Source organism: Nematolebias whitei, chromosome 14 (genome assembly GCF_014905685.2).
Source record: "Nematolebias whitei isolate Nwh7 chromosome 14, NemWhi1, whole genome shotgun sequence".
In the NCBI taxonomy this organism is placed as follows: Eukaryota; Metazoa; Chordata; class Actinopteri; order Cyprinodontiformes; family Rivulidae; genus Nematolebias; species Nematolebias whitei.
The window spans coordinates 34,984,094-34,995,728 of NC_056511.1; the positions used below are offsets into that span (position 1 = coordinate 34,984,094).

The following is an 11,635-nucleotide window of genomic DNA, read 5'->3' on the forward strand; positions in this document are numbered from 1 at the left end:
AACCACTTGTACTACTATTCCTACTTCATGGTTTTTCACTTATTGCGGGTCTTCAGGGTACGGATCCCCCACGATAAACCAGGGACTACTGTATAAACATTTAGAATTGGAGAAAATGTAACATGTACTTCTTATTTTAAAATGTCCACATTTGTCTTTTTGTGTTAGGTGCTGGGCAGAGAAGTTTACACATCCAACAATCAGCTTGGTGGCATTCAGATCATGCACAACAACGGGGTGACCCACAGCACTGTCAGTGATGATTTTGAGGGAGTCTTTACTTTGCTGCAGTGGCTCTCCTACATGCCCATGGTAACAATATCCATGTGATACATCCACTCATCCAAATGCTAGGAGCGACATTGAATTTATTTAAACTAAAATGATGACATGATGTTTTTTCCCAGTGTATGTCTAGCCCAGTGCCCATCCTGTGTGCTAAGGATTCCATAGATCGTCCAGTAGAGTTTGTGCCGACCAAGGCTCCTTATGACCCTCGCTGGATGTTGGCAGGACGTCCCAGCCAGAGTGAGTTTCTGTCTCAGTGATTAGAAAAACATGCTGCTCATTTTGAGTTCAAGTTGTGATTAAATATTAGCATGTGGCTTAGTAGAGAAAATCTAGTTTGTACATCTACGGTGAAGGACATAAACATCTCAAGCTGATGGTGATTGCCTTTTTGCAAGTCTAACAGTGTGTGGGGGCTTTGTCTTAATATTTGTTTTAAGAAATGCAAACATACTCATGTGTATTCAGTTCTTGAACTAATTTATTTTAAAAAGAATTATGAACAGATATCGAAATGTCCTATATCACACTTTATCTCTGACACAGAGCCTGGATCTAACATCTCAGTATTTTTGCATAAAATATATACCAACATGTTGATTCAAATGCATTGTTCTATATGGAACTTTACATTATTAACTGAAGAGAACGTATAAATATAAATTAAATGTAGCAATTTTTTCATTTTGTATCAGGCAGCTGCACTCGTAAATTATTAGATTTTCTTTCTGTGGTCTAGTTTTAAAAGATCTTTAATAGACGTGACAATACAACAACAACAAAAACGATACCTGTAATTGAAACACCCAAAAAGACCTTTCAAAACCAGACACGTAAAAAACACATTTTCTGGTTGATCATGTTTGTAAAAAAAAAAAAACTAAAAACAAAACATAAAATTAGTACTAATGTGAAAACCAAAGACATAAGTCTACATTGTGAATCAACAATAATCATATTACTCTTAAAAAAGAGCCACCTTTTTCTCACTACAGTAAATGTCAAAGTCAAAAGTCAAAGTTTCTTTATTTGTCATTCGCGCCACATGTGGTATATGTGGTGGAACGAAATTGTGTACACAGTGTCCCAGTTACATGTAACAAATGTGCAGTACTTGTGGTGATTTCTGTAGTAGTACGAGTAGTAAGTAGTAGTTTATTTTAGTTTATATATTTTAGTTTAGTAGTATATATATATATATATATATATATATATATATATAAAAATATATATATATATATATATACACTCTTGCACTATTCTAAAAAAAATTTCTAAATTCTAAATGCTCTAAAAGAGCACAGAATGTCATGATTTCAGCTCTCTGCCTCCAAATGCTCTCTCGGCCACGCCCACTTCTCCGCTCTGCACGGATATCAGCTGATCTCTGTGCAGAGCGAAGATCAGCTGATCAGCTGCAGGAGGAAGCTTCTCCCACAGCTGTGGGCTGCACACAGGTGCTAAATTTAAAATAATTTATTTTAAATAGAAATTCCATGCCACTTGTGTGGCTCATCCATCAATCAGCCAATTGTGTGTCATGTCTAATCTTTCTTTGAAAAACCACGATGGAGCAAGTCTGTGAAAAGCGAACTGCGACGTAGCGAGGGACTACTGTATTCTGCTTTGCTACTGATTCACTTTATTCAGAGAGATTTAAAAAAAAAAAAGCTTAAACATAGCTATGAACTATGTGGTTGCAATCTATTAATTTAGTATATTTCACAAGGGAAAAATCCATCATTCATGGATATACATTTGAGACATTACCCACCCCTGTTTTGACTTTGAAGATAATATACGTAGAAACCTTAATTTTTTTTCTCTTTTAATTATCAATAGTGCTTTTTCAGCAATTGTTCAAAGTCACAGCCCCCGTCATTTCAGCCTGACATCCCAACAGTAAAAGGGTGGAATAATTCATCAAAAGAAATAAACTGTTAAACAATTAAAAAAAATAGCTAGTAAAGTTGTTAAAGCACAGGTCATGCCAAAAGTTGCCGCAATGAGTTTTACACTGTGGGTCAGGACTGGGCAGGGTCCACATCAGTGGACTAACAGCTTTGTTTGGCAAAAAGATCAAGGCAAGTCTGTGTGGGAAGTCCGTCATCTCTGGGAGCGACGAATGTCTAGGCTTAGCTGAACAGTAACCTCAGAGCCTGGGCATGTTTCTCAGGGTGTGCAAGCAGAAAAAGAGCTGAGCGAGGCTGCTTATACAATCATCCATCATGACTGCTGCCAAGATTACAGATTTTGAACAGAAAAAAAAAGAGGCTAGACTAAATGTGAAGTCAAGTCAGGAGTTATAGAAATATCAAGGGATGATTATTTGCTAAATTGATTCATATAGAATTTGAGTCACACAGACACATAAGTACTAAAACGTTTTGCCCTCGTCACTCTTTCTTTTTAAAAAGCTCCAAAGGGTTCCTGGCAGAGCGGTTTCTTTGATCATGGATCTTTTATGGAGATCATGCAGCCCTGGGCTCAGAGTGTGGTGGTGGGCAGAGCCAGGTACGTTCTACATCAAACAATAAGAAACATTGTAAATAATAAAGTTCTGTGTGTTGTCATCATTGTATGTATACAATGATGAAATTAGTTATCTGCATTTAACCCATCACACGTAAGATACACCACCCAGGTGGAGCAGGGGGCAGCTATGTAAGCACCCAGGGAGCAGTTAGGGATTAGGTGTCTTACTTAAGGACACCACGACATATGGGCATGGCGGGGAGTTGAACCTGTGACTTTCTGGTCCCAAGTTGGCTGCTCTACCACTGCACCATAGCTGCTCCAAAACAAAATAAAATTCATCCCCAAAAGATCTTGCATAATAAACATTAGTCTTCTAAGCTATGTTGTTATGATGGTGTCTTTGTGATATGGATGCTGCATGGCCTCTCTTTACAGACTGGGTGGGATACCTACTGGTGTTGTTGCTGTGGAAACCAGGTCAGTGGAGCTGTCAATTCCAGCTGACCCAGCTAATTTAGACTCTGAGGCGAAGGTAAGTGGTGCTCAGTGGGAACAGGTACACAGGCACTATACTTTCAGTCGACTTGTTTTTAATGCAGTTTTCATATTTATGTAGATCATCCAGCAGGCAGGTCAGGTGTGGTTCCCAGACTCTGCTTTCAAAACAGCCCAGGCCATTAAGGACCTGAACCGAGAGGGTCTGCCTCTCATAGTGTTTGCCAACTGGAGGGGTTTTTCTGGAGGAATGAAAGGTAAGGCTGCTTCCTGATAATCAATCCATATGGGATTAAACTTAGTGTTTTTCTAACCTGAAAATTATTTTTAGACATGTACGACCAAGTGATAAAGTTCGGGGCCTACATTGTGGACGGGCTGAGAGAGTACAAACAGCCAGTTCTGGTTTACATCCCCCCTCAGGCTGAGCTGAGGGGAGGCTCCTGGGTGGTCATAGATCCCACCATCAACCCTCGTCACATGGAGATGTACGCCGATAAGGACAGCCGGTGAGTTCAACCAACCAAGACGATATTGTTTACATTTAGTAGAAAATGAGCTTGAATTCACTTGAATGCTTCCTGTGTTCAGAGGAGGGGTGTTGGAACCTGAAGGAACTGTGGAGATCAAGTTCCGGAAGAAGGACCTGGTGAAAACCATGAGAAGAATAGATCCAGTCTACATGGCTTTGGCTGAAAGACTGGGTTAGTTCCTTTAATTCTAATATTTACTTCTTTTTTTTTTTGTACAGGCATCTTTTTGTCCCACCGTCACAACCTTGTCCTCATTTTAGTTGGGGGAGCAGTACATCAGGTGGGACCATGTGTGCTTTCAGCATCCTGCTTTATTTGGTGGTGATTGTGTCATCTTCACTGCACTTCCCCCGGGAGACGTGTCAATCACAGCCCCCCTCAGATCAATCACCGGCTCTCCTGCGCAGTCTATTGATTTTGGTTTGAGCCAATTCTCCATTAGGATTGGCGCTTTCGGCAGAACCGGTGGAATGGATGGTTACTGCGGAGGGCTGGAGAGCTTTCAGATTGGAATTGACAAAAAAATCAGCAAGGGGTTTGGAGGAGCTCCTAAACAAAATGCTGTCAGACAGACTTGATTCTTTGGTCTATTCTCATGTGGGATTGATGTTAATGGGATAAGGTGATAAGGAAAGGTCAACATGCTGAGGGAATGCTGTCGGAGGACGGAGTATTTATCTCAGATTTAAACTCCACCTAACATTCAGGGATTTTTTTAAGCATTTCTATCATATCTACTCAAACTGCGATCAAACCTTTATAAATACTGCAGTTTTATGAAATCATTGTTAATTTAAACTCCAACAGGAACTCCAGAACTGAGCCCCACAGATCGAAAAGAACTGGAGTCTAAGCTTAAGGAGCGTGAAGAGTTCTTGCTGCCTATCTACCATCAAGTGGCTGTGCAGTTTGCAGACCTCCATGACACTCCAGGTCGCATGCAAGAAAAGAGCGTCATCACGGTGAGAACTTTTATGTGTTGCTTCAGTAGTAATGTTCGAGAAGTGTAAAAGATGAAAAGCCCGATGGCGAGCATCAGTCTTGCTGCTGCTGCACCTGTCGAGTGAATAATGTTTAGTCTGACCAGCCTGAGAAACTCATCCTGGTAATTATCTCCTGATGACCCTGCTCGATCCCCTTTGCAACTACAGAGCAGCCTGCGGCAGCCCCATCTCATTCTGCACCTTCATACTTCCATCTTTCACACACGCACACACACACACACACACACACACACACACTTTGCTCACATGACCAGAAGGAGGTTTCGTGGTTGGATAGCAGTCAGTGTTTTATTACACATAGTACTCATATTTACCTTGACATGCCTACAGAAATCTCTCTGCTCGTTGCTTCTTAAAAAACATCTTCAGGTGTTTGTGACCACGTTATTTAGAGTTTATATTTCATCAATACACATTTCTGCAGGCTTTACACTTCCATCTACAAAAATAAGGAAAAAACAGACCCTTGCCTTTATTATACCGAAGGCTATATTATTATTTTTTTTGTCAAAGCAGAGTGATAGTAGGCCTGTCACGATAACACATTTTTGCTGGGCAATTAATTGTCTTGGAAATTATTGCGATAAACGATACTATTGTTTGAAATTTGACAATAATTAGTAATTATTGTAAAATTTAAGAAGAAATGTTGGTCAATTTGTTTTGTATGTAGTACCTTTTGTGACCACGGGATGGCAGTATAAGACTGTTTGAAAGAAGGATAGATAGTGAGGGAGCGAGCAGCGTGTCTCTTTAAGAAAAATGGGAGGGAGCCCCTTGACGTGACATAAATGGTCTCTCTTTCCTTTTTTCAGTTCTCAAACTGGCGGACGCTCTGTGTGGTTTGAGCTCTTTAGCATAACATTTTTCACACAAAGCTTTTAATAAAAAAATCAGTAAATAAGTTCTCAGCTTCTTTTTGCAGAGAAAAACAACTTTTTACATGAAGGCGCGGGTTTCAACTGTGAATTTTTGGAACTTTGACAAGACGGAGCTTTTCCCCAAGGTCAGCCTGTTAGCTTAGCTCGTAGCTTAGCTTCTCAGCTTAGCTGCTTTTAATGATCCAAAAGCACAATTTTGGATGGTTAAAATGGATTTTAAAGAGAAAAGAGAAAGGGGGGGGGGGGTCAGTGAAGAACACTGGAGTTGAGTGTTTTGTCATCCAGTGTCTTCAGTAGAAAGAGAGAGACACGAAGAAACGATGAAGCCGATGAATGGAAAATAAAGTAGATAATTATCATTTATCATGCGATTAATTGATTTATTGTTTATCGCGACAGGCTTAAGTGATAGTGAAAAAAATTAATACATTTGAACGCATACTTTGATTGTCTATTGTTGTTGTTATCCACTGTTGTCATCACTTTTTGTTAAAATCAGGTCTCTCTTGTAAATGAGTCCCCGAGTCTCAATGGGATTAACCTGTCTAAATAAAGGTGGAATGAATGATACATTCACACACACCCTCCCCCGACACACACAGCCAAGAATTATACTCTGACTACTATCAGAAAACATGCACACTCTAAACATTTGATCAAGTTTGACACTGTGACACCCTTTAAGCAGATCAGCACAAAAACTATATATTTTACATTGAATTAATAATTTGGATAATCTTAACACACTAACTGGTTGCATTTTTTTTCTCTAAGGACATCCTCGAATGGCAAACGTCACGTCAGTTTTTCTACTGGCGTCTGCGGCGTTTGCTGCTAGAAGACACAGTGAAGCAGAAGATCCAAGCAGCCAACAGCGAGCTAACAGATGGACAGATCCAGGCGATGCTGCGCCGCTGGTTTGTGGAGGCCGAGGGAACCGTTAAGGTAAAACCCAAAGCACCGTTTTAACTTTTGCTGTTGAGTCTCTAGTTTTTCAGTTGCTCAGAGAAAAAAATACCATAAAAATACTATTTAGTTGGTTTAGATCGTTAGATCATCTTTACATAAATGTTTTGTTTCTTGTCATAACCAAACGAGTGTTTAACCCCAAAATACCCCAAATATCTCAAAGAGAAAATATAATCCAGCCTTTTATAGGGGAAATGTTATTTTCTCATCTTTTCCTTACAACCACTGAAATTAGTTTTGTTTAAATATTGCTTTTAAATTGTTTTATAATTAACATTTTTAATTATTCATCTTAAAACTCTGGAAGAATTTCCTCATTCAGGACAAATAAAGTTTTTCATTTATAATATACATGCATTTAGTACGACAGAGATTTAGGGTCACGCAAAAAAATAAAATAAAATAAAAGCCATAAAATTATGAGAATAAAGTCGTAGAATTACGAGAATAAAGTCAAATAAAGTCTTAATATTACAAGAATAAAGTAAAAAAATATATATACTTTTTGTTTTTATACAGCTGTCAATTTTTTTTTCCCACTTGTCAGATCCACAACGCGACCTGTCAATCAATCCAGTAGGCGTGTCAGCAAATCATTCCGAAGCTAAATGAGTTGTAATATTATCCAAACTCCGACATCATAAATCAGGGTTTACTGCATTTTAACTGTCATAAAATGAAGAATGTTTGTTAAACTTTATTGTTATTGACGCTGTTACTCAAAATGTGTTCCAATACTGCAACCTACTGTTGTGTTTTTGTTCGCTGCTTCTGCGATGCATAACGTGGCGTCATTACGTCATGACTTTCATTTTTGTTTCCGTTTGAAAACAGCGCTTGGTGAGAAAAACTGTGTAATCTGTGAGCACATCAGCATCACATTATTATCAATATCAGGACTTTGAACCTGTTTACAGTAAGGTTCCAGCTCTCTGCAGGTAAGGAGCATTTAGCTTCGGATTGGTCATTTGCTGACACGCCTACTTGATTGATTGACAGGTCGTGTCGTGGATCTGACTCGTGGAAAAAAAAGTTAAGGACAGCTGTAAAAAAAAAAAAAAAAAGGTCTCGTACGACTTTATTTTCGTAATTTTATGGCTTTTAACTTTTGTTTCTTAGCGTGGCGATGTAATTTTTTTTTTAGCGTGCTTCTAAAGCTCCGTTATCATTTAGAAACTTAAGTGCTAAAATTAGTTTTTATTTTTTGTGTTATTAATTTTGAAACATAGTCACTGCTAACCAGTTAATCCTGATGAGCTCTCTGGTGTTTCCCTCATGAGCCTCTCATCCTGCTGACTGAGTGTAGCTCCAACCCTTTGGACAGCAGCTGGCGACAGATGTTTTTTTTTTTTTTAATGCTGCCCAGTTTCAACAGTTTTGCATATCAGCCACATGAACCAGTTGTCCAGCAGCTGTAAGCTGTAAGACAAGGGACTCCCTATAGAGGCAGATGAATCACATTCAGGTCAGCAGCAACCTAAATAGCCTGCAAATAAGAAAACACCAGATAAGAAGGGACAGTGGTAACTGGTTAGTATCGAATAAACATTTATAGTAGAATGCTCAGTGAAAATTAACATCCCTCTAAGATGTGGTTCCTTCCTGGCCGACGGCTCGGGTTCAGACCAGCAGCTGCTGGGGTGACAGGAGCCAGCTCGCTGTTTGAGATCTCTTAAGAAAAGGCCTTGTTAGCTCATACATTACCACAATCAGGCCTGGCTGTCTTAAGCCACTATTAATCACAGCCCTGGCACACGCAGATAGCACAGCAACACACTGTTTCTTAATTAAAAGCAAACAGATTAAAAATGATTAATAAGGGCATTAAATGTTTTTGTGGACCTCAAGCATGACTGTTCAGGAGAAGTCGGAGCCTATTAACCCACCACCACCAACACACACTCGCATACACCCCCACCCCCACCCCCCACCCCCGTTACCAAATCTTTGTTAAGCCCTCCAGCCTGGCTTTGTTTGGGATCAGAAATGCCAGCACTCATGAATACTAATTTTCCTAACAGACACGGTCAACAAGACTTCAAACCCTCAATTTTCGTTTTGCTGTTATTGATATTTGTTGATTAGAAAGTCAGATTGTTGCATATTTATGTATATATGTATATGTACTGTATGGGCTATATAAATTAAAATTAGCTTCTTTGTATTTTTTTTGTTATCTTTGCTGTCAGGTCACTCTCATTCTACAAAATATAGTGGGGTGGGGGTTGTACTTTTTAAAATCATAAATAGTTTGAATCTTACTTTCTATGATTCATCCTCTGTCCTTTAAACACCCACCTTTTTTTTCATATTGCACATCCAGCTAAATATGATAGACATAAAAATAAACACCTTGTTCTGTGGCAAATGTTGAAAAGTTATACAAAATAGTTTTTAGTTATTTAAATGAATCGTTGTGAATTTTCAAGCTGGTGCTTTGAAAACAGCCCTTCACTTCCGTATATGGGCCGTCAAGAAAGGATCCGGATCAGGCGAGACGGACAGATTTTTACTGCACACCAGACTGCTCACACAGGAACAAAATGTTGGATCGATGTGTTGCACAGTTCTGTGGAAACACAGCCAAGGACCGAGTAATCATCCATTATTTCCTGAAAATCAAAAACATCCAGGACAAATGAGAGTCAAATGGACCGACTTCATTGCACCACCTTGTACCAGTGCTCTTTTTCAACTGGAAGATTATGATTCAGCAATGATGCAGGCATTTGGATTTAAGGGGAGGTACCAGACTGAGGAGAGATGCTGTATGCACCGGACCTGGGAAACTGGAAGGACTGGTCATGCAGTCCGCTCGCAGGCCTCTGTGTGCTCGTCATCTCATTCCTAGTCTAAAACGAATAATAGAGCTCCTCTTTCTCCTCAGTCATCAGAATCTGTTTTTCTCCCTCATCTCTATCTTTGAGCTTCCTTCTTCCGTGTGACGGCGCAGCTCTGTCCTTCTTACTCACTGAGTCGTTATCGCCCGCCTGACTCTCTTCAACTGTTACATATTTTTCTTCTTACTGTAGTTTTTTTTAGATACTTGACAAATAACTTGAGACCGCACTCAGAAGGGGGTGGGGGGTCAGAGATGAGTGTGTATTTTGAAGTATTTTATTTGCTGCATGCACCCGCTTCAAGTATGACAATGATTTTCTGAAAACTATGTGACATGAATTACTTATCCTAACTCTGGTTTTACTTGACCTACCAGTACAATTTAAAAACTGGTTAATAATTTAAAGTATTTTCTTCTGACACAAAGTAAAATGTCTCAGAGCAGCTGTGTGTGTACAACTGCAGCGACTGAAGTCACTCGTGTGATGTGAGAGATGCCGGTGTGTCCATCGACTCCAGACAGTGTTTTCAAGCTGAGTAGGTCCATCCAGGACTGGAGTCTTCTGGTGTTGCTACGTCTTCTTGTCTTCATGGTGGCTCGTACATGTACAGAGCAGGCCCTCCTTGCTGTGCAATAACTTCACTCGGAACAGTTCTGCTGTCTTCTTCATCACTTGCAGATAAATCATCAAAGATATTTTCTAAATCACTGCAAGTTTCTCCACTGAAATCGTCCTCACTCACATACTCCTCCATCAGGAATACACTCTCCTGCCTGTGGCTCGTTCCTTTCTTGGCGTCATCAGCCTTCAATAATCATCGGCCATGTGTTCAGATGTTTCTGTAACTGGATAGTTATATATATATATTTTTTTTTTTGTCACTTGCCTGACTTGAATGTAAAAAAAAACATATAACCATCATACTGTACTACAGTGGTTACCCGTTAAGGACACTTGGGACTATAATGGTGGGTGTTGGACTTTAACATCAATGATTCCTTCAGGCGTATCTGTGGGACAACAATGAAGAAGTGGTCGCATGGCTGGAGAGGCAGCTAGCTGAAGAAGAGGGTGCCAGATCCATCATTGATGAAAACATCAAGTACATCCGCCGGGACCACCTTCTCAAGCAGATTCGCAGGTGATCATTTTTAACAATGAAGCTTTAAAGTGGTAAAACGTCAGTAAAAGCTAACTCGTTCTCCGCCTTTGTTTTGTCCAGCCTCGTTCAAGCCAATCCCGAAGTTGCCATGGATTCCATCGTTCACATGACCCAACACATCTCACCTACGCAGAGAGCCGAGGTGGTGCGCATCCTGTCCACTATGGAGACGTCAGCCTCCTCCTGACGACCTCTTCTCCCTCTCGCTGGCTCAGGCACAGCTCGGTGCACGACCACAGCCAGGAGAGCCCCGGCTCAGCCAGCTCTGCTCTTCTCTGGGACCTGGGTTGAAGACCAAGGCAGGAGGAGCCAACGTGATGGCCCCTGGTAGCTGCCAGGTTACTGATGAACCGTTGGCAGTGATTCTCTGCAGGATTTTAGGTGATTAGCAGTAGCTATGACATATTGTAAATGACCTTTCATGTGTGTTAGTTGTCACTTAGGTATGTGAGTTTTATTTTCAAGTGCAGTTTCGTAAATGACAATGTGAAAATGCATCGAGATTAGTATTTAAAACTATTCTTAGAGTTTACAAAGAAGGCTAGAAAGGATGGGTATGCTTTCATAATAATCGCTGGCTTCCTTCCATTTTGACCTGGAGTGTTCAGTGTAATATATTTTTTAAAATGCTTTAGCTTTGATAAAATGCACCTTGGTTTGTGACATATGCTTGTTAAGATTTACAAGTGTTTTGATGATGAGCTCAACAGTGACAACACATCACCTGTAGAGTTAGCCAAAATGGTCTGACGGGTGTTGCTCGACTAAATGAGAAGCACTTAGCTACTGAACAATGGCGGGGACCACTAAAGCAGATTTTGGCCGAGGTCGCTCAGCAGGGAGCGGGGACAGGGTCCCTTTTAGACACCGACTGTTTCACAGTTACCCTGCAGCGAGCAGTGGGCATCTTGCCTCCCAACAAAACCACAGCTGTCCCTTCTGTTCTCCCACCACACATGCTGCTTAACAGGCACTTTAGTGC

The 11,635-nt window shown here is 40.3% G+C and overlaps 1 protein-coding gene across 1 annotated transcript in view; it reads left to right on the forward strand.

Annotated features, from left to right (window-relative positions):
• The window catches only part of acaca (acetyl-CoA carboxylase alpha), a 47,874-nt gene extending 37,034 nt beyond the window's left edge, over positions 1-10,840 (forward strand). Inside the window, exons 43-53 of the mRNA XM_037688059.1 lie at positions 169-312; positions 408-528; positions 2,706-2,802; positions 3,202-3,298; positions 3,383-3,518; positions 3,593-3,770; positions 3,853-3,965; positions 4,602-4,756; positions 6,454-6,624; positions 10,496-10,632; positions 10,714-10,840. Coding sequence (XP_037543987.1) covers positions 169-312; positions 408-528; positions 2,706-2,802; positions 3,202-3,298; positions 3,383-3,518; positions 3,593-3,770; positions 3,853-3,965; positions 4,602-4,756; positions 6,454-6,624; positions 10,496-10,632; positions 10,714-10,840 — 1,476 coding nt within the window. The remainder of the gene's footprint in view (positions 1-168; positions 313-407; positions 529-2,705; positions 2,803-3,201; positions 3,299-3,382; positions 3,519-3,592; positions 3,771-3,852; positions 3,966-4,601; positions 4,757-6,453; positions 6,625-10,495; positions 10,633-10,713) is intronic.
• Positions 10,841-11,635: the final 795 nt, after the last annotated feature.